This window comes from Plasmodium cynomolgi, chromosome 5 (genome assembly GCF_000321355.1).
Source record: "Plasmodium cynomolgi strain B DNA, chromosome 5, whole genome shotgun sequence".
Lineage (NCBI taxonomy): Eukaryota > Apicomplexa > Aconoidasida > Haemosporida > Plasmodiidae > Plasmodium > Plasmodium cynomolgi.
The window spans coordinates 1,023,562-1,046,205 of record NC_020398.1 but is presented as its reverse complement, the minus strand read 5'-3'; the positions used below and the strand labels follow the sequence as shown (position 1 = coordinate 1,046,205).

The following is a 22,644-nucleotide window of genomic DNA, read 5'->3' as shown; positions in this document are numbered from 1 at the left end:
CCCCATTTACGGTTAACAACAACGCGGCAGCAACTTCTTCACAAAAAAAAAAAGGTGGGCAGCTGCAAAAAAAAAATGGCTGTTTATGTGCCTACTTCAGTTATTAGCTGCGTATTTTTCTTTTATCTACCACATAAAACTGTTTTATCTCCTTTTCATTTTTTCCTCCTATAGTTTGTTACCCATCGGGTAATACAGCGTGGCAGTGAAAAGATCCGCGCGTAGGTATTCATGTAAACAAACCCACACATGTGCAAATGGCTATTTGACGACAGCTGCGTTCACTGGTGCGTTGCTTTCCACCCGTGGGTTCAAATGAGTACGAGCTGGCACACACACACACACAAACATACATACACACATACACATATACACAAACACACAACGGATGAAGTATTCCTCCTTCCGTATCTTCTTTCTCCCCCCCTTGCTTTTTCTTCTTTTCTGTACTTTAATTTTTTTCTATTTCTCTTTGCTATAATTTGCCAAATTGTGATAAAAAAAAAAAAAAGGGAAAATTCCGCTAGGTTAAAGCATTTTTATCATTTTCCCTCCTCTAGTTGATTCTCAAACTATCCCTTGGCATGTAAGGGATGGGTTGGTTTCCTCTAAGTTGGTTGCACGTGGCAACTTCTGCATCATTCGCACGGGGGCATTGGGAGGTTCCTGCAAATGCTTATAGGCATACGTGCAAGCGTGGTACATATGTATGTCCTGCTGGGCCCCACGCCAAGCATATGACACGCATAAAGTACGCACAAAACAGGAGCGACGAACGCGGGAAATTCGTGGAAATTATGCAGATTGAAGGGTTTCAAATTATCTTCATTTGGGTGACGTAAACTGGGAGTGTGGAAGGAAAAAAAACAAAACGCTCTGTGCACGTTTTTGTTCTTTACCTGTTGGGGCGCATTTGTGAATTGCGAGGAAAGGCAAAATGGCCCAAGGGGAGAAAAAAACGAACGATATTTTTTTTTTTTTTTAAATTTTACTTTTTTTCCCTTGCGAACTGTCATTTATTTTTTCGCGTACATGTATGCATACGCACGCATCCTCCCTAGTGTCACTTTTTTTTTCCTCCCTTACGTTTTGTAGCGGGCGCGTAAACTATTTCCCACCCCACCCCCGCGGCATTCCACCAAGTCGCCCAACAAGTTTGCGCTCTTAACAAGGACGAGCTGCCACCCGCGTGTATGCAGCTATATATATGAACATACATTTACGTACCCATTTATATGCATACATTATTTACGAACTTCTCCCGAGTGGGCAGATTTTCCCCCAAGTTGCAGCTGCAAACTCGTCGCATTTTTTCGTAAACTTCATGCAATGTCCGTCCTTTGGGTGACCGCCAAGTTGCTGTCGCCCTCGCGCCATCGTTACGTTTAAGTTACGCTTAAGTTACGCTTTTTCTGATCACCGTTTCAGTTGTCCCCCTTTGCAGAACTGCCGCAAGTTGCTCCGTTGTGTGGATTATTTTGTGTACTATGCTTTGGCCCGGTCGGGGTGCCTCCTCACCGCGTCGTTACGCATTACGTGAAGGAAGGTGAATCAAAGGATGCGCTGCATGTTATGTATGTATACATGTATATATGTATGTATACATGTATATATGTATGTATGCATGTATATATGTATGCATTTTTTTTTTTTTTTTTTTCTGCGCGACTGCATGCCTTTTGCAGCATTCTTGTATATACTTTTCCCAGCGCTGAAACCAATACCTTTTCGCATTCTTTCAGGGCAACGGCGAATGGGATGGTTATGCCCAATTTTGCGAACGCATAAGCAGTTACGTACTTGCAAAAAGGCGCAACCCCTTCGCCTCCCTTGGCAAGGAATAATCATTTTTTGCTCCTTAAATTATTTTACCTCTTTTATTTAAACCCGTTTTTTTTGGGGAACCCCTACATTAAGTGAAAACGCAGCGGTTTGTTACAGGGCGGTCCCTACAGATCATCCCATTCTGCTAAAGTAGCAAATGGGGATATACCGGCCAATCGGTGATTGAGCGGGCGAGGGGACGACGTGACATTCTGGGATCACGGCGCTACCCTCCCTTCAAACGCGACTTGTTTTCTTCCCCCGTTTTACGCATCACGCGACGGCCTTCCAACCGAGGCGACTCTCACGTGCGTCAACGCAGAAATATATAAACGTACGAATAAATACATATACGTACAGAATACATACACTCAAGCTTGGACGGGCCTTTTCCCCGAACTAGTCCCCCCGTCGGCATTTCGAAGACCAAACGTGGCACTGAGGAAGCAGCGCGGAAGGGCACACCGGGTAGGACAAGCCGCGCAACACTGATAAACGCTGCTCAACCCCGACAAACGGTGCGCAACTCCGCTTCCCCATCCTCTACGCGAACATGGACGAAGGAGACCACAGCGACAAGGAGAGCGTAGGGGAGGAGTGCGTAGAGGAGGAGCGCGCGGACGACGGGGATGGCAAGCCGAAAAGGAGCTACGACAAAATGGTAGAAGAAATAAAAATCGAAAACAGCAAGTCGTATATCTCGAAAATTAGCGTGCCATTATTGAAAAAAAAGTATTTCAAGTACTTTCTTAAAATACTGGACTATGCGTACTATGCCAAAGTAACAGCCATGCAGATCATAAAAACAAATGAGCATATGGAAGAAAGGAAAAAAAAAATTTTGAAAAACAAGTTCATCGTCATAGGGCTAACGCAGGTTGTGAAAGCTATTAGGAAAGGACAAGAAGGCATTGTCTTCTTGGCCATAGATGTATTTCCAATCGACATAATATGTCACATGCCCGTTTTCTGTGAAGAGCATAGGATACCCTACACCTTCGTTACAACAAAGAATAAGCTGGCTCGTTTGTGCAAACTAAAACGATCAGTCACGTGCTTGTTCCTCCCCAAACCTAGCATCGACATCGACAATTTTGAGGATACCGTTAATGAGTTTAGCAGTAAGAAGAAAATTAGTAATTACGCCAAGTTGTACGAGAAGATGCTCGCCGCTGTGAAGAAGAACCATCCGTTCTTTCAGTCGTAGGATGTATATTGGGTGGGAGGAGGCACTACCGCCCTGCAATTTTTTGCAGCATTTTTCCGTGCCTTTTTTAACCGCTCCGTCGGGCGTCGCCACCAATGTAGTTAGCTCCCCATTTTTACCATTTTCCTAACTTATTTTCACGACAGATTATTTGCACAGCTTATTTTCACAGCTTATTTGCACAGCCTATTTTCGCAGCTTATTTGCACGACGTTATTGTTCCCCCTCTTCGAGGAAGCCTCTTTTTTTTTTTTTTCTTTTTTTTGTGCTTAATTCAACCGCTTAACCCTAACGTGTGCTAAGTGTTGAGAACTTTTAATTTACCATTGGGATGCCCGTTTGTTCTCCACCATACGGCCCACTTAGTGGACCTCGCTGTGTTTACCACGCCTGCCTTCCGCATCACACGCATGGCGCCGAACGCATCGCTCCAAAGGCATCGCCTCAACCTCAACTGACATTTTTACACGTGGGTGTTTTTAAAAATGGAGAAATTATCAATTTGTTGAAAAGTTTAATCAGGAAAGGGGTGCCAGCTGGTGCGAACTTCGCGGCACTTTTAGGGGCACTTTTAACGGTAGACTCAGCGTGCTTCCTCACGGATGTGGGAGAGCATTTCACCTTGTGTCGACACGTGAATGAAGTAGAGACAAGTGAGGGGAGACACCGCCGCTTTAGACGAAGACGCCTCTTTTTCTGCTTCTCCAGGGAGCTAAGTGGCAACACCGTTTAGGCGTTACTGTTGCATTCACAAAATGGGAAAAGCTGCGTTCGTGAGGTCATTTGAGGGGGAGGCGTCCTACAGCTCCAGCATGCCGTTATGTTTCCCCCCCACACACAGAGAGGTATCCACATAAGCATATACACAGATGAATACATATTTATATGCTTTTGTGTGCATTTTCTTCAGTGGATGGCTAGCTGAGCAGAAAGGCAATCGCGAGAAGGAGGAACACGTTGCAGAAACTGCGCGAGTCGGACGACTTCGACCCGCCGTCGGTGTGCGCGTGCATCTTACGAACGTTCCCGTCGTTTGGAAGCCCCCCGTTTGGTAGCCCTCCGTTTGGAAGCCCTCCGTTTGGAAGCCCTCCGTTTGGTAGCCCTCCGTTTGGAAGCCCTCCGTTTAGAAGCCCCTCGTTTGGGAGCTCCCCGTTTAGAAGGCCCTCTTTTGGAAGCTCCCCGTTTAGAAGGCCCTCTTTTGGGAGCTCCCCGTTTAGAAGGCCCTCTTTTGGAAGCTCCCCGTTTGGGTGTTCCCCACTCGCGTGCTCACCACTCACGTGCGGAGCGTTCCTCCTGTTAAACTTCTCCAAGTAGTTCATCACTTGAAAATTGCCGTCCCTCCCCTCTCTGACCAAGTTGTCCGACGTGGAGGGCAGAACGTAGAGCCAATTTTCCGAAAATATTTCATTCTGTTCCTTTTGCAACTTTTTAATCTCGTTTATATTTTCAATTTCTTCCGTCAGAGTCTCATTTAACGAGGCGATGTTGTTCAGCAGCTGCGTTTTAATGTCTTTCAATTTGCTCGTCTTTTCCGATATGTTTTTTACTGCCTGGAGCCAGGTATGAATATCATTTTGTAATTTCTTTGAGTTATCCTCGAGTACGTTAATTTCTTCGTAGCTTTTTTTTTCTTTATTTAATTTTTCGTTTTTCTTTATTTCGTTTTGCACATATTTGGCTAGGCTGTCTTCACTCGTTTCTTCTCCCTTAGCATGGGTATCTCCCAGTGTGCCATCAGTGTCGTGCACACTTTCGCCTCCATTTGGTTTTACCTGAGCGTATGCATTTTTGTCCTTTCTTTTTAATCTTTTATGTAGCATTTTTAGCTGGTTCATATGCTTCTTCAGTTCCTTCTTGTGATCCATATTTTCCATTCCTCCTGTGTGCACTTCTTTGTGGTGCCTAATTTGTGCTTCCGATGTTTTGCACGACATGTGCTTGTCCCCAGACAGGGCATCCTGCTCCGTACCCCCATCCTTTGGAGCCTTCACCTTGGGGGGGAACAAATAATCGTACAACATCTTCCCCTTGTCACTTATATTTAATTCGTTGCATTTGGCCGGGTAGCTCTGGAGGAGTGTGTTTATTACCAGAATGCACGAGAGGCAAAGGAAAACATTCATCATATGTGTGCACAGGTAGGCGGGGTGCCAAAATATTGGGGAAAAAAAAAAAAAAAAAAAGAAAATGAAAAAAAAAAAAAAAAAAAAAGCGAAAAAGAAGAAAAAGAAAAAAAAAAAACAAGACGAAAATAGAAAGAAAAAAAAAAAAAAAAAGAACGAAAAATGAAGAAAAAGAAAAAAAAAAAAAAACAAGCGAAAATGAAGAGAAGAAAAAAAAATAATAAGAGACAGGGGGAGGAGGGAAGATACAACCCTACAGGTGCACACACTCGTGGTTGCAAAAGAGAAGAGTTCTCCCCGTCCGGCGCCGCAGTAGAGGAAAATACAGCTAAGTAAAACATTCACGCATGGGGAAGTTCACTCAGGGGTCCGTACAATGTAACGCTCACTCTGCCGTACATTACAACACTCAGTTTCCGTTCTGTTGCAAACGGCCACCTTTCCGTTTGTCTATACGTATGCAACATGCGTGTGTGTGTGTGTGTTACGCGTGTGCCTCTCCATGCACATGAGCGATTTTTTCTTTCTTCTTTTTTTTTTTCTTCTTTTTTTTTTCCTTTTTTGTTACATCTTTTTTTAAAGATGCGTTGCCCCCCTTCATGTTATTTACCCACTTTTAAAAAGGCAGATTAATCGGGCTGCAATTTCCTTTTGCACGAGGTGCCCTCCTCAGCGTGTTTGCCTTCACGCGGGTAGCGAAATGGACGCAGTCGATACGTCATTTTGCACATACGGGAAAAAAAAAAAAAAAAAAAAAGCAGTAAATTTGAAGTCACCCTTTGGGGTAATAGGCGAGGGGTGTTTTTAAAATGCGCATGAAGGGAAAATCCACCCTCATGCGTGTTGCTTTTGTTCCTCCTATTGCACATACGTCCATGATAGCACGCATGTACTACAACATGTTCGCATACATGTGCAGTCTTCCCCTCCTTCGCTTTGCACTTGCATGCAGGTACTCCCACATCGCAGTACCAACTCTACCTGGAACGGTGTACGCAAAAAGATGCTTCACAAACGCATTCATGGTGTTCCCGACGTGTTCATCACCATATGTGTCACGTTAGTGACTCTACGCCGCCTCATATCTCACGAGAAGCTTTCCAAAAAATTGGAGTTCCCCCGGCAGTGAGTCCTTTTCGCGACACACAAATTGGTGCCCCCTTAAAAGTAAAATGGCATTTATGCGTTTAACAAAGTTTGGCACATGGCACATGCTGGTGTAGGCCTCAGTTGTGGTGTAAATGGCGACATATGAAAATGGCTACGCAGATAAATACGCGCAAAAAAGGGAGAGGCCCATAAAACATGTAGTTATACACGCACGTATGCAACTGCGTAGAAATGTGTGCACATGGAGCTATACAATTATAAACTTAAAAAGAAGGTGTTTGACTACACACATGCATAAGTTTGTGTACAATTTTTTTTCTAAATGGAACACAGCTTTCTCCTGGCAGGTGTACAAAAATGAGTGTGCGTTGTTTGAAAAATGGCGTGCGCCGCGCGTTGTTATGGGAAGGAGCTTCTCGGCATTTTGCGGCATTTTTCGGCATTTTGCGGCATTTTGCGGCATTTTTCGGCATTTTTCGGCATTTTGCGGCATTTTTCGACGTTTTGCGCATCTTTCGGTATATGATTGCACATTTTGGCAGTTTGTCCCACTTTTTCATCCCTGCCGACCTTCGGTTGCGCAGGATGACTGCTCGATTCTCCAGTACAAAAAAAATATATACATGGGTGTATATATGCTTTTAAAAAACTTGGTGGGGGTAAACACACACGCGCCTACACATACACACGTATGCCTACATACATATATGTGCCTACATACATATATGTGCCTACATACATATATGTGCCTACATACATATATGTGCATGCCCGCGCTCGGTGGGACAACCTGTAGTGGCACAAGCAGACGTGCCGCCCTTTAAAAGTGCAAAAATTTTATCTCTTCACTTGGGGAAACTCCTTACGCGGGAGAGGGGCCACGACTGCGTTACATGTGTTTTCCGATGTCGTCAGAAGGGCGCAACGAGTATGTGCATTCAAGCGTGTGCAGCAGGGACCGTTGCATCCACATTCGAAGATACACGGCCGTTGCATCCACGCGGAGGACAATCCCATTCGAGTCAGTTTTCTCGCTTGATGTTCTCTTCCTCCTCGTTCTTTTTCTTCTCCTTCTCCTCCTCCTTTTTCTCTTCCTTCTTCACCTCCTCCTTTTCTCCTCCTTCTTCTCCTCCTTTTTCTCTTCCTTCTTCACCTCTTCCTTTTTCTCTTCCTTTTTCTCTTCCTTTTTTCCTCCTTTTTCTCTTCCTTCTTCACCTCCTCCTTTTTCTCCTCCTTCTTCTCCTCCTCCTCCTTTTTCTCTTCCTTCTTCACCTCTTCCTTTTTCTCCTCCTTTTTCTCTTCCTTTTTCTCCTCCTTTTTCTCTTCCTTTTTCTCTTCCTTTTCTTCCTTCACTCCCTCCTTTTCCTCCGCTACCTTCCCCTTCAGCTCCCCATTATCATCGAGCAGCTTCAAATTCACTTGGCCCGCCTCATCAAACTTCTGCTTGAACAGCTTGGCCGCCTCCGCCGTGTTGAATTTTAAGGCAAACTGCTCAATTTTGGGTTCCTCTGCAAAATCTTTGACTGTCCAAGCGTAAATTTTTTCACTTCCTGCGTTGGGAACGAGTTTGCAGTACGACTTATTGGGATAGATGTAGTGGTTTGCCACAACCTTTAGTGTTTTCTCTTGTCTTAAAAGAAACCTGATGATTCCTTTCTTCTTGTGTAACAACAGTTTGGATTCGCCTAGTCCTCGTTCCTTCCACTCGCCTTCTACCCACCTGTACAATTTTGACCTCCCTGACCAAAACAGGCTTTCATCTTCTTCGCCTGTCCTTATCTCCACTTCTTTCAGTTCGATCTGCACAGGGGGGGGAGAAAAAAAAAAGATGAGGACACGTTTCCCATATATGGGGAAAATATACACGTACAGAGATACACGCACAGAAAAATGGCCTCTTCTTAAAGTATACACACGGGTGAACAAAAACGACGGGGAGGCAGCATACCGACTGACCATAAAAAAAAAAAAGGGAGATGCGCGCAGTAAACGGGGCCTCCCCGCAACCACACAGGTGAGCATCAAAAATTGGTGAGGCATACACAGAGTAGTGGCAAGCGCATATAGGCCACGATAAAAATCTTCTGCTTCACATGCCGACATGTAGAAGCAAAAATGGGGTGTAAATTATCAATTGGCCCAGTTGCGCTTTCAACACGGTATGTTCAAGTGTACAAATATGCGCTTCGTTTTTTTTTCCTACCTTGGGGGTGTTCCAATTTCCAGTGGTGACTTCCTCCTCGGGATTGTAATCGTTCTTATCATCTTCCATGATTGAAGAAAAGGGCTTCGCGTGATTAACAAAATGGGGATGGGAAGTTGAGAGGCGGCTTAAAGAATGGCCAACAATTTTCGTTCACAACAAGAAGCGTTCCTGTATGCTCTATGAGGCTTTACAATACATGTACATAAGTTTGTAAGCGCTTTTTACGTAGGGACGAAGTAGCGACGATGTAGGGACGAAGTAGCGACGATGTAGGAACGAAGCAGGAACGTAGTTTGCTTATCGTATGTATGGGTGAGGGGGGTATACGAATAATGCTTTCTCTCTCAAGCGCGCAATTTTTTTTGTTTTTTTTTTTTTTTTGTGCTTACTTTTTAAGCTACACGGCAGAGGGGTAGGGGGGGCTGGCTCTTTGAACACGGCAAAGTATGTGGGCACGCACTTCGCTAAACAAACAAAAGGGGGGCGAGCTGGAGCTACGAGCTACGCTCTCTTCTGGAGTTATGTTTTACGAAAAAAAGGAGCAATCGACGTAGGTAGCAGTGCGCTTATGCACGTACATACAGCCTATTTTTTAAGCGAAAAAAAAAAAAGGGGATGGTATGCATTATGGGCAAATGATCGGGCAAATACATGTGGGGAGATGCTGCGATGATGAATGATGGCCTTCTTTTCGAAAAATGCTTCTTTCTTTTTGCAGTTTTTTCTTTTTCTTTTTTTGTCGTATTTTTTGAAGTGTTTTTTATTTGCTCATATTTTCACATACCCGAATTGTGAAAATGGTTAGCGGAGAAAATGTATTCGCTTCTACCCGTAACAACATGGCGCAACTTTTCACTCCTGCGCTTGGCTAATTTTTTTTTTGGGGCATTCAGAAGGGTTTCCCAAATGAGCACGCACAAATATATATGCATATATATACATGTGCATATATCTATGCATGCGTGTGCGTTTATCATTTTCGGCGGTGGTTCCTGGTAGGGATCGCGGCACGGGCTACATCATGTAGCGCCGCACATGTACAAGGTACGCATACATGTACATATACATATACGTATAGTATGCCTTTACACGTATGCACACCTAGCTGCGCTACTGGAGTTCTTTGCAGGGCTTGCTACGACGCGTCGCAAATGGAAAAAAAAAAGGAACCAGCTGCCAACCAGGAAGCCATCGCGTATGCGTGTATGTGCCCACGTATCGGCGCGCTCGCGAATGTATGCCCCTTTCAAGTGGGATGTATATATAGATTATCCCCCCGTGGTGGTACCAAAAAAATTCCTTACTTTTTTTTTCCGCCCTGTGGCAAATCCCCTAAGGTGTTATTCCCCTTCCCCCATATGAAGAATGTAGAGGGGAGGGGCTGTGCAACCCCCTCAGTTGCGACTAAGCGGGAAGAATAACTGAGCCACATTTGCGCAGCCCATTTGGGGCCCTCTGATTTGGCATTACCACATTTTACCTTTTGTTTCTTTTCGTTTCTTTCCGTTTCTTTCCGTTTCTTTTTTTTTCTTTTTTTTTCTTTTTTTTTCTCATCTGCCACGCCATCGATCGCTAAAAAAAGGGGACGGAAGGAACCCCCCACGTTTTGAATTTTTCCATTTTGAAGGAACGGCTTTTCTGTTTCGTTCACCTGGTTCACTTGGTTCTTTTTCGCAACCCTGGCAACATCACGGTGTAGGGGGAACGAAATCGTGGTGCACGTGTAACTGCACGTTAGAGGTATGCTGCTCCATTTTTTACGCCGTTTAAATTGCGATAGATCCACGGCTGCTCCGTTGTGACTCCCTGCTTAAGTCAGCCTCCCTACGCGGTTTATGTGTACATGTCAGGAGCCATATAAAAGAATGCATTGCGGTTTGTATGGTCACGAAATAAAAAGGGGAATTCAGAGCTGGTAAGCGGTACGTGTGTGTGTATATAGAAAGTGCCCTTGCACGTTAGTAGGCTGAGGAGATCAGGCTTTCCTCCAACATGCTATTTTCCGACTCATTTTTATACTTCACATATTTAGCGATTAATTGGACATCCCCGCACCTTGAATTTGTTAAAAAGGGGATAATTTTTGAGTGGTAAAGATAGGAGGAGAGAAACGCTTTGTTCGTTATCTCGCCAGTGCGTCGTACGCACAGTTCGCGTTCCACAGTTTGGCGGTTTTAATTTCCTTTTTTTTCCTTTTTTTCCCTTTTTTCTTTTTTTTCCCGTCCGCTTGAACATGAACAAGTGGAGGTGAACGGGGAGATTCCCATCGAGCATCACGCTGAAGGAGCGGCCTTTTTTATGGCGCAAAAATAGGCGCGCACATAAAGATAAGCACATGTCCATTTGTGAGGGGGGGTAATTATATGGCTACTTCCCGCGAGCTACACCGCAGCAAATGCGCCGCTCGAAAACGATTGTTTTCCAGATAGAACAAAGCTTATTTTGACTCACGCAGCCTGGTGAGAGAATTGTTCCCATGAGTGTCACCACACTGTATCAACAGTCACGAAAGTTTATGCGAAATGTGCAAGTATTTATATATGCACATTTGAACGCGTTGGAGATGCAAATGGCGCGAAATAAGACATGTTTAAATCACCTCTTAGCGAACGCGTATTTTTACCTCCTTCACGTGGGGGGAGAAAAAAAAAAGAGGGATGCCACGACCGTGTTATGATGCGATAACATATTCGGCCACATTTTGTTGGCAGTTTTCACTTTTGCTCATTAGAGCTTGGCGGGAATATTATCAACCAACGGTTCACTCTTTCATTTTGTTTTTCTCCTTACGTACATTTATTTGCTTCTTCCTTTGTGTCCTTCCATTTTGCAATCCTTTGTGCTTCATGAAAGGGGCTTGCTAGAAAATTTCTTTTTTTTTTTCTTTAAATTTACCTGACTGGTCAGCTGCTAACTTGTTTTTCTAGCTAACCAATTTGTTAACTTTTTTTTTTTTTTTTTTTTTTTTTTGATTTTTATTCACACATTTTCCCATTTCACCTGAACGAGCAAGGTAAAAATGAACACAACAAATAGGGATTTGAAAAAGAAAAATTTATGGGACGGTCACGATGTGAACTTACAAAACGGCGATACGAGCCGCAACACGTGTAGCAACAATAGTGGCAGTAATGGGAAGAAGACGAAGAAGAATGATAGGTCGAATTTCATGGCCAATGAATACAAGGACACCTTCCACGTGGAGGATCTTCCTAGGAGTAATAATAACGTGAATATATATTATGGCAATGAGGAAGACGTCATTGACAGCGCCATCAACAAGGACGATGACATTTTTGGGAGTGGAGGAAACAATTTCCTGAATAAGAATTTAACAACGGTTAATTTGAGTGACATGAAAAGGGGAGGAGGGCCCCCCCAAGGTATAAGCAATTCAAATGGAATATCCAATTTTGATGGCAGTTTTAGTGTAGCGGCATATAACGAATATAACCTAAACAACAACACGGGTAGTCCCCTTAACTTTTCGACTACCCAGGGTGTAGCTAATCAAATGATAATCGGCGCGGACGAGAGCGGAAATGGAAGATACCAAAGCAACAACGGCGGCATGTACCACCAGAGGGGCCCCCTCGAACAAAAATTCAATGCCGGAGAAGTGCACGAAATGAACTTCAGAAACATCCCGAGCGGAAAAATGAACATAATTAATCTAAGCGATAACGAAAATGATGACGATTGGGGGGTTGAAACTGCCTCGAGAAGCAGCCTTGAGGGCGAAGGAAACAACTCGTTCGACCTGTTCCCCTTTTTTAAAAGTCTGAACCGAGTTAGAACAAAGCTGTTGTGTTATTACGACGTGGACAGCGACGTGATCATATACAGGTGCATGTGCGCGCTGCTGCCTTACCTGAACGTGGACAAGTCGTACGATTCCATGGACGGCTTGGACGACATTGAGAAGAACGCGAGAGAGGCGAGCGCCGGGCGCAGCCGCAAGGACAAGCGCAATGGAAAAAGTGGCGGCAAAAGTGGCGGTAAAAGTGGCGGTAAAAGTGGCAGCAAAAGTGACGACAAAAATTACGGCTTCAATAACGGCTTCAATAACGGCATCGATAACGGTGTTGCCAGCGCGGACGAAAACGAAGTCGACGACGAGAACGCGAATATAAGAAAAATCAGCAACGTGAATGACGCCTTCGACTACTATGACAACAAGCTGAGCATAGAAAGGAACCCAGACCTGTATGGCTTTGTATGGGTGAACATCTTCATTTCCTTCACCATTTTTTTTCTTTTTAATTGGAAAAATATCTTTTTCGGTGACTCCTCCGATGTCGATTTTACCTCCCCAGGTGGCACCATCTCGAGTAGCGAAGAAATAAACAACCAAACGTACATCACCCAGAACAAGTTAAACATTCTCTACACCACTTTATTTTTTTTATATCTTTTCAATACGCAGACCCCTTTATCATTATACATCACAAATTTCATTGTCACGAAAAGGACGTTTCCAATCAGGATGTCCTTTCTCATTTCGTTAATGAGTTATAACAATATAATTTTATTCCCCCTTATCTTGTTTTACAAATTTACCTTGATAAAAACGAGTGTGTCATTTATTCTCTTCCTTTGCAGTGCCCTGCGTTTTTTTATTTTTGTCTACTATATGATGTCCTCCTTATTTTATATACACAAATACACCATCCGAACTTTTCGCAATAATTTTTCTGATAACGTCATTTATGTGTACTATGGAATTTTTTTCTTGTCCTACCTTTTGTTATACATTCAGTTGAGGAGCTACATATTCAGTTATTTGTGACTAGTGCATCCGATTGGTACACACTGCGCACACCGGAGGCGCATAAGTTTGTACCTCCCCATATTTGTGGTTTTTTTGGTGCCTGAATTGCTTGGCGTGTTATTTTGCCTTTTTTTTTTTTTTTTTTTTTGTCCATCGTAACAACATAACGTTTCCTCTTTACGTAAGAGTTTGACAAAATTGTAAATTTTTTTTTTTAAAACTCGCAAGTTAATCATGCGCATTTTTTGCCACACAAATGGGTCATTTTGCGAAAAAGGGGAAAGGACAAATGTGGGGAGTATTGACAGACAGGCAGAGGGGCAACCTCGCCGCGACTTGGCGGCTACTACACGTGACAAAAAAAAATAAATAGATAAAAATAAATATGAATGAATGAATAAATAAATGGACACGCTCCAATCGAGTTTAGCGGCAAATTGGGGTGAACTCGGGACACTGACGAGCCGTCCAACAGAGCGGACGCGGCGAGGGGGTGATTCACGGTTGGCGAATCTACAAACGTGTATTCACATGGAGGTTAAAAAGGGGAGTGCAACGAAATAAGCCACACTCATGCACGGAACAAGCTGTTGGAAAAGTCAAAGGCGTGGTGATGCCACACTGGTGAGAGGGAAAAATCGCGTGCTGTTCTGGTTCCTTATGCGGTACGCTTCTCTATTCTTCTCTGCGACGCCCCCGACTTTCTATATATTGTCGTCATCGAACAGGTTGGCCACCTCTTCACCCTCCGTAATGACGTCGTAATTCCTGTAGTACCTCCAGTTTTTGTATAATTTTAAAAGCAGAAATAGGAAGGCGCACAACATAAACCAAACGCACAAAAAAAATAAAAATGAGAAAGTAACTTCTCTCAAAGCAGTAAATTTCGATTGTCAGTATGGTCAGCGGAATACACGCGTCTGTTTCTCCCTTAGAGGGATCATTCACATGGGAGTCTTCTTCCTCCCTTCCTTTCTTTTCATTCAATCGGAAATTCTGGATGACACGGTCGATGTCGTACACACTGCGAGGAGAGGTGGACAAAAAAGGGGAAAAAACATAATGGGGAATGATATTCTACTAACATGTGGGGTGCACGGAAAGGGGGACTCACTTTAGCATACTTGAAAAAAAGAAATGGGAATATTGGTCACCACGAAAAAAGTACGCCATCTGACGTTTTGACCAAATGGAGTGCACCCCTTTCCTCACTACTCCGTTCAGTTACCTGTCCTTCTGGGAACTTCCTTGCAAATAGCTTGTTTTGCCATTGTCTGGCTGAACTTCCTTCTGCGCATACTCCAAGAGGAAGGAATTATTTACACTTTCTGGAAGCACCTTGCCAATTCGTTCATTCGGTTCGCTCCTTGTGATTGCTGCACCCTGCCCCACTCCATAAGCGCCTTCTCCGATAAAAACATTTTTCTCATCAGTCGAGAGGGTAAACTTTAACTTTTTTTCCTTTTCCTCATTAACATAGATATTACAACTAGGGGCAAATTTAAAAATAAAATTTTTTTCCACTTTCTGCATAACTTCTGGGGATAAAACAAATTTGTGTACCTCGATGTTTGCGTACTTAATTGTTCTTATGCTGGTTGGCTCCAAGTGTGCCTTCTGGTCATCCTCCAGGTGTATGTCTTTCGCGTGTACTTTTCCCCAGAAAATGATATCAACCTGTGCACAAAAAAAAAGGGGAAGTAGTGTGTACGGGTTAACGTATCTGCACCTGTGGGGGGGGAGGAAGAAGACGGGGTACTTATCCGCCTACGACAAAACTGCTGCCACGAGGGGTGGAAAGAGGACCATCCCCTCTGCGACAATCTCCCCTCTGGCACAACCCCTCATCAGTTGATCGTCCCCTCATCAACTGATCATCAATTGATCGTCCCCCCATCCATCGATTATCCACCGCGCACCCCCTCGCGCCTTACGCCAAAGGGGTAGCTCCTGTCGACGGGCATCGAGTTGTGCGGAAACACATCCAGCAGAATTCCGTCCCCCTTCTTGTCATCGGAAAACTCGAAAATCTCCAACTCGAAATAGAAGCAAAAGCTGAACTTTTTATTTATCTTATTCAAATTTGCAGTAACGTCATAGGAAACAATTTCCACTGTGTAGCTTCCTTCTTCCAAGTATAGGCTAATATTTTCAAATGTGTTCAGGGCGTTCTCCTTCAGGTTGACTTCCACCTTGCTGCTGCTTGAAATGGTCGCACCGTTTTTTGATAGCTTCATTTGGAAACTGGCTAACGAGAAATCGTAGCCCACGTTGACTTTGAAGTAGCTCCCCTGAAAAAAAAAAAAAAAAAGACCACATTGGGAGGATGGACCTATTCGCTGTGTAACTACGACACACTCATGTGAGGTGCAGCCATTCCTCCTGAACATGTTCTACCCTCCCGCTGAGCAGCGAATACCCTACCTTATGTACAACCACGGGAAGCGAAAAGGAGTCCTCCTTGTGGGCGCTCCTCAAATTGATAACATCCGTTTCTATCCTCATGTACTGATGTGACGGAAATTTCTTCTTCTCAAATTTTATGTCATCATACAATTTTGCCTTAACAGACAAGGTGTCCAAAATATTTTTCATAAATTTCTCCAGAGATTTCGCCTGGGCATATGCATAGCTGTGTACAGGGTTGTAAAAGTCGAGAGGGTAGAGACTTACCACTAGCTGGAAATAATTACAGAAATAGCTATTCGTTTTGATTACCAATTTGAAACTTTTCTCAACTCTGTACAGATTCAACATGAACTCCTCATCTTCATTTGCAAATATGGGTGACACAGAAAGGGCCTTGCTCTCTGACGGATCTTTCTTTCCATCTCTACTACCCTGGTTGGCTTCCCCCGAATGGTCCACAACAACCCTAATATTGAATACATTTCGCACGTTCAAAAAGGAGTTTACAAAGTTCGTTGGGGGGTCTGAGAAATTCCAACGGGGGGGGATGCTTCTCATGTCTCCAATTTGATTTTTTTCCCCCTCCTCCGTTGCGATACTTTCATCTGTTGACTCATCAATAGGGAGACAAAAAATCTTCAAAACGTAGCCACCATTTGGGATGGTAAAGAAAACTTCTTCCTTGTAGCCATTGAGGAAAAATTTTCCGAAAAGGTGAAAATATTTATTTTTATATTTTGGGGAAATTATATTTCTCCTCACTGATGCGTCATTTTCGAGGATATCCATCAGATTGACTTTGTTCAGAAGGGGTTTATATGGATACGTTTTGCACACGTCACTTTGGGGGGGTGTTCCAGGAGAGTTACTTACATAGGTTAGTGCGTTCCCCTGCTCGGTTTCTCTTTCCCCTTTTCCAGCCGAAACAGTAAGTATGACCAAGTCGAATATGATGTCTTTTACTTGTTCCCTCGCCAGGTCGGGAAACGCTAAATGTATTTCGTACTCTCCCTTGTATAGGTCAATCGTAATGACCGTTTTATGCCCACTGGAAATATCAAAAAAGGATCGTTTCGAAACGATGTTTAACTTAAATGGGTAGGCAAAGAAGTGATAGTGCGGTTTTATCTCAACATACACCTGGGCACTCTCTTCTATGTTTAAATTAAAAAGTGTATAATTTTTTTCTATCGTTTCGTTACTCTTATTCTTGTGCATATCATTCGAGGTTCTGCCCTCTTTAGGGCCTTTCCCCATTTGGTCCGATAGGCATATATAAAAACGCTTGTAAATGAGGGCATTCTTTTGTTCTCCTTTTTTTACTTCCACGTTGGAGGTACTATTGTCTAGAATTTGAAAATTTTCATTTTTTACAATTTCTCGCCAAAAGTAGGTCAAATTGTGTAGCTTCTTACCTCCATGGTGCAATTTTGTTTCCTCGTTGCATTTGAGTTCCTTCCCAAAAAAGAAACCAATTTCTTCCCTCAACAGGGCATCATCCCTACCGATTGGTGTTGTGTCCCTGGGAAGGATCACTCCAACTTCTTCCTTCGGCAAACCGACTTTTTCCCCAGTGAGGTAACTCCCATTTGGTATGTCATCTCCATACTGCCACATCACAGAGATATTGGCAAAAAAGGGACCTGACCCACGTTCATACTCAAAAATGTACAGCCCTCTCGTTAGATAAATCGATAGGTATATCTGTCCCTTGTTGAAGGAAAAAATTTCTTCTCCTAGTGGGGACCCTTTCTTCGTCACTTCATCGTAGGTGACTCCTTCCCCAGAGAGTAACTTCTCCGTGTTGGAAAATTTATACACTTTCAGCTTTATGTCTCTGTTTTCCCTGTACATGTACATATCAAAAAAAAGGTTATCCTTGGCTACAAACAGGAGCACATTGTTGTTGACCAGTTCGAAGGTGTAGTTCACGCTCTGGTTTGCGACGGGCAGGTCAGAGTTGCGAAGTGAGATCACCGCAGAGCGATCGTCACCATGGCTAGCCGCTTCACCAGCTTCCCTTACACCAACTGCTTTTCCTGCTACACCGGGAAGACCCTTGAAAAGCAGATTATTCAGCAGGAGAGGAAGATTCACCGTGCCGTAGGAAAGACCCTGCTCACCCCATTGCCGAAAAGCCTCCATCTCGCTCGTGTAGATAATGTGCATGTAGGCATACGTGCAAAAGTTGTCCCTTAAATTTTCGTTCACTTCTTCGTATAGGTCTACGTACAGCTTGAAGATCTTCCCCCACTGAGGGGTCTTCTCACCCTCGGGGTTGTTCCCCACCAGGGAGACACTATTCACCACGGGAAGAGTCATCAGGATTTTATTCTTGTACGTGTAACTATCATGGTACTGCAATCTGCTGTTTGATGTGTCCTGGATGGTAAGCTTATAGGGCAAATAATTCTTTGCAAAAATGAGTTCTACCTTCAGGAGGAACGTAACTGAGGGATCCATGTTCGCTACGTAGGGGAGGATCAGCTCCTTTACAATCCTTTTGTTCGGATGGAGCAGCAGGAAGTGCCTCATGAATAGGTAATACGCGTTTGGGGCCTGAAACCAGAAGGTGTTCTTGCCCTTTACTTGCGTTTGATTAGTGTCCGTGGTGAGATCCGGTCGGCTGCCTTCGACATAGGGGCTCAGGTCGTACACGTCTTGTGCATTCGGTGTGGTCGCTGCGGGGGGTAATTCTGCCCTTTGCGATGAACTGGCAGTGGCTGTCCCTGTCCCTGCGTCTGTGCCTGTCCCTGCGTCTGTGCCTGTCCCTACGTCCGTGCCTCTACCCACGTCTGTGGCTCCCCCCCCAGCGCACCTCTCCAGCAAGCCCAAATGGAAGACATAAATCTGGAGGTAGAAAAACGCGTTGTCCTTCTGGTCATTCGGCGCGTTAAACTGCAGGACGATTTCGTACTCCCCTTTTGTGAAGGACTCGATGTATAGCTGGTTGTACCCATCATAAAGCTTTTTCCTATTCTGATCATACAGGTAAATATACACATAGTTGGCGCTAAAGCAATTTATTTTGACAATAGAGTCTTCCTTTATGTAGATGATTAGGCTATGTTTTTTATACTTTGGGATGAAGCAGAAGTTGCTGAAGGAGTAGGAGTCATATCCGATGATCAAATCAGGGATATAGTTAATCCTACTTATCATGTTGTATGCACTGGTTATGGGTTCTACATCACCAGGTTCTTTCTTTTCCTTTGTTAACTTCGCCTTAATTACCAAGTCAATGTCGACGAAAAAAAAACCACACAACTGTTGTCCTGGGTAGTGCATGGTGGAGGCAATTAGATAAATGGTGAAGGGCCGGTCTCCATGTTTGATCTTATACTTGGAAACGTTCCTCGAATTTCTATATATGTAATAATAAGAGTTCTGATCCATCACCGGTTCTACAATTACAAAGAAGAGATCTACAAACACGGAGTTGTTTATCGTCACGAGTAATTCGTCCACTCTCTCCGTGATGTGCTTCTCGTACAAAATCACAAAATCGAAGTCTTGAAATATCGGGTTGTTCAAAATCCACCTGTTTTCGTAAATATTCTGATATGTTTTGACGTCTTCTTCGATGTTGTTTAACCATTTGACCTCATCCCCTGTCGAGTTGGACCTCTCTGCGTGGGTGAGACCCTCTCCCTGAGGTGTACTGATCAGGTTGGAACCCCCCTCCCGGTGCTTCTTACTCTCAGACCTCAAGTGATAGTAAAACAAATCCGTCACAGCATTCATGCTGCTGTCACATTTGTGTCTTTCCTCGTACATACTCAGAGGATGAACAATCAGCTGGACTTCGTTCGAGTCACATATCATATTATACCCATCGACACTTATCCTTAAGTAGTATTCCCCCTTGGGTAGGATGCAGTTTATGTAGGTCACATTGTGGAGAGAAAACTTCTTCCTTCTCATCTCCTGATCATCCTTATAATCACCATCAAACGATTTATTCACATGTGCATGCGGAAAATGATCCATCTCTTTCGACATGTAGTTAAAGAGTGTGTAATCGTTTAGGTTATTCATGTAGTACGTGTTGCACACCTTCTCCGAATGAGACGAATCCTTTTTGAGCAAATTAATGTATACGTTATCTGCCTTGGATGTGACAACCATATTGAAGAGACTCTCCTCACTGATGGTCAGGCTTACTTCTTTATGCTGCTCAAATAATTTAGTTGGGTCAAAATTGAATATGAAGTTATCATTTAGTTCGATCATCCTTCCGTATATGATGAATTCGTCACTTGGGTCAGCGGACGGGCAACTCTGGTTCTGCTCCTCCCCCTGCTTCTCCTGCTCCTCCCCCCTTTTGCACCGCTTGAGTGCGTGTTCCTGGAAGGGAGTTATCTCCCCGTGTGCCTCCCCCGTTTGGATGATTCCTCTCGGGAAGAAGGTATTGTGCATGCACTCCCTGGTGAAGTGCTCACGGATGAAGTCCACCATGGTGTACTCCGCGTCATTCCTCACGATGGAAAATTCTATGCTGAAATGAGCCCCGTCAGGGTTCACGTTAATCCCACCGGGGTACCCCCTTCCCAAAATGTAAGTAACTTCAAATTTATACACAGAATTATTCTCCAACAGGGCGTGAAGTAGCAATCCATTTTTTGTCCGTACACTGTTGATACACCCCTCAGTACATTCCTTATCCAGATGTGCCAACCTCAAAATATTATCTACGGTCATATTGTACAGGTAGCTTTTTCCCAAGGGTAGCTTTTTCAGATTCATGTGGAAATTTTTCTCTTTCGTTATATCTTCTGTTAAGTGGGAGTAGAAGCTTATACTGCCGTGTTCGCTAAATTGGGTAAATAAAAGGACAGTGTAAACGATCACTGATTGGTTTGATTGCATATCTGCATAAGGCTTCTCCTTCTCCTGTTCGAATCTAATGTAGTATTCTTCACTCGAAACGTAATAATAGTTGTCCTTCACGATGATGTAATTTTTGTGGTGTGCCGGGAGTTTGCTTTTTTTCTCTTCCACGATGGTCCTATCAGCGTACACGCTTTTCACCTCATTGTTACTTCTTCCACCACTATTTCGATGATTAACCGAATGCCCATAACTCGGTGGATCCCCTTCGTACCTCCTCACCAGGCCGATATTCAACTCTAGCATTACATTAACACACGCGCTGAAATTGGGGCCACTCACCGGGTGAATGACAAAATAAAAGGTTCTCATTTCCCCCGGGTGTACACTCTTGTCCGGTTCAACACGAATAAAAAATTTCACTTCATCATGGGAGGCATCCTTCGACAAAAGCAAAACGCTTCTGTCTCTGTACTCGTATAACTGAACATCCTTTACCAACAAACTGTGTAGATTAAAATTTATAAAAAATTCTTCATTAAAGTATTCGAAGTATATATAGTTGATATTCCACCTTAGGGAGTAATTATTTGAGACATTGATTTCCCGTAGGGGGTTAAAAAAATTATGGCTGTTGAGGTAAAACGGGATGATATTGCTACATGCATTTGTCCTGATTCCACTTTGCTCTCCAAGACCCCTCCCTCGGACGTGGCCCTCCTCGTAGGGGTACAGAACGTTAAACAGGAGGAGCAACAAGCAGCAGAGCGCTAACCCCGCCCAGTGGGCAAGGCTCCCATTTTTCCTGCGATCCATTTGGGGAAAGTCCCCCACAGAGCTGTGCCAGCTCGGGTAGCCAGCTCGGTTAGCCACTTCGATTAGCCACCTCGATTAGCCACTTCGATTAGCCACCTCGGTTAGCCACTTCGATTAGCCACCTCGATTAGCCACCTCACAAACTATGTCAGCCTTGCCAACTGTGGTACAGCTTCCTAATTCCTCAGTTTTCCCTCAGCAAGGAGTTACGCGATGAGGAGGCCTGGCAGAGAAAAGCTCCTCTCTCACACAAACGTGTGCCTCCTCGCGCGTGTTTGGCCTCATCATCGTTGACCTTTTTCTCCCAGGTTGCCCCGCTCCCGGCCATTCATTCGTTCGTATCCTCTACAGTCCTGCCGCTTGGGGAAAAGGCACAACTGGGAAGGCACGACTGGGAAGGCACAACTGGGAAGGCACGACTGGGAAGGCACAACTGGGAAGGCACAACTGGGAAGGCACAACTGGGAAGGCACAACTGGGAAGGCACAACTGGGAAGGCACAACTGGGAAGGCACAACTGGGAAAACCACAAATGGAAAAGCCACAATTAGCATAGCCACAACTAGCACAGCCACAACTAGCATAGCCACAACTAGCATAGCCACAACTAGCATAGCCACAACTTGGCAGAGTAACAACTTGGCGTGATGGCACCTCAGCTCGATGGCCTCCTCTCAGATTGACGCCCCCCGCAAGATAGCGAATTTTATTTTTTCCCTTATCGAAGCGGTTCGCCACTAGTGGCCCGCCCCGAGAAATACCGATTTCTACGCGTGCGGTAAGTGGCACCAAAAGAAATCAGCAGTGGGAAATAATGCTTATATATCCCCCACGAGGCGTCATCCGGAGGGGGTCTGGGTGGGTACGCATTTTTGCTGTGCATGCAATGCCGTCAGGTTTGTTTTCCTTCTGGCTGTGAATTTTACCCCGAGGTGGGAGTCGCACCTAAGATTCGGGGGGGGGAAGGAGCTCGCACCAAGCTGACCCCAAGTAGGTACCCACTCAAGCGTTCCCCGCAAACATATACATACTACCTTTCATAGCGAAACGAAGTGGACTTGGCGGATGGGCATTCCGCTAAAAAGCTACACACGTGCTGTTACCCACCCCAACGTTGCATTTCTTTTTTTTCCATCTCGTGCAAACAGTCCAATGTGCCTTAAGGAAGCAACGGGTTAGTCTTGCTTTCTATAGCACGACCATTTCTTCATCCCATGTGCGAATAGGAAAGTGGCCGTACGATGTAGGGAATTATTTCTCTTCCTCGCATGCACGGAGGTTATTGACCGTGGTTTATATGGGAGGCCCCCCCTCACGCGTTTCCCTAACGAGTTTCCTACAAGAGTTT

At 44.3% G+C, this 22,644-nt stretch overlaps 5 protein-coding genes across 5 annotated transcripts; 2 read left to right on the top strand and 3 right to left on the bottom strand.

The window, feature by feature from the left end:
• Positions 1 to 2,377: 2,377 nt before the first annotated feature.
• PCYB_053410 (ribosomal protein L7Ae-related protein) lies at positions 2,378 to 3,027 on the top strand (the record flags this gene model as incomplete). Its single annotated transcript, XM_004221222.1, has 1 exon — positions 2,378 to 3,027. A coding segment is annotated over one exon (650 nt), but the record flags the coding sequence as incomplete, so codon positions are not given.
• A 921-nt stretch (positions 3,028 to 3,948) lies between these two features.
• PCYB_053400 (hypothetical protein) lies at positions 3,949 to 5,755 on the bottom strand (the record flags this gene model as incomplete). The annotated part of the gene is made up of 2 exons (XM_004221221.1): positions 3,949 to 5,100; positions 5,723 to 5,755. 2 exons carry the CDS (start codon positions 5,753 to 5,755, stop codon positions 3,949 to 3,951), a joined length of 1,185 nt encoding a protein of 394 aa, XP_004221269.1.
• Positions 5,756 to 7,413: 1,658 nt separating this feature from the next.
• On the bottom strand, positions 7,414 to 8,536 carry PCYB_053390 (ran binding protein 1; the record flags this gene model as incomplete). Its single annotated transcript, XM_004221220.1, has 2 exons — positions 7,414 to 8,064; positions 8,468 to 8,536. The coding sequence occupies 2 exons, from the start codon at positions 8,534 to 8,536 to the stop codon at positions 7,414 to 7,416; spliced, it is 720 nt and encodes a 239-aa protein (XP_004221268.1).
• A 2,953-nt stretch (positions 8,537 to 11,489) lies between these two features.
• Positions 11,490 to 12,971, top strand: PCYB_053380 (hypothetical protein; the record flags this gene model as incomplete). The annotated part of the gene is made up of 1 exon (XM_004221219.1): positions 11,490 to 12,971. A coding segment is annotated over one exon (1,482 nt), but the record flags the coding sequence as incomplete, so codon positions are not given.
• Positions 12,972 to 13,982: 1,011 nt separating this feature from the next.
• Positions 13,983 to 21,296, bottom strand: PCYB_053370 (hypothetical protein; the record flags this gene model as incomplete). The annotated part of the gene is made up of 4 exons (XM_004221218.1): positions 13,983 to 14,265; positions 14,470 to 14,918; positions 15,176 to 15,532; positions 15,666 to 21,296. The coding sequence occupies 4 exons, from the start codon at positions 21,294 to 21,296 to the stop codon at positions 13,983 to 13,985; spliced, it is 6,720 nt and encodes a 2,239-aa protein (XP_004221266.1).
• Positions 21,297 to 22,644: the final 1,348 nt, after the last annotated feature.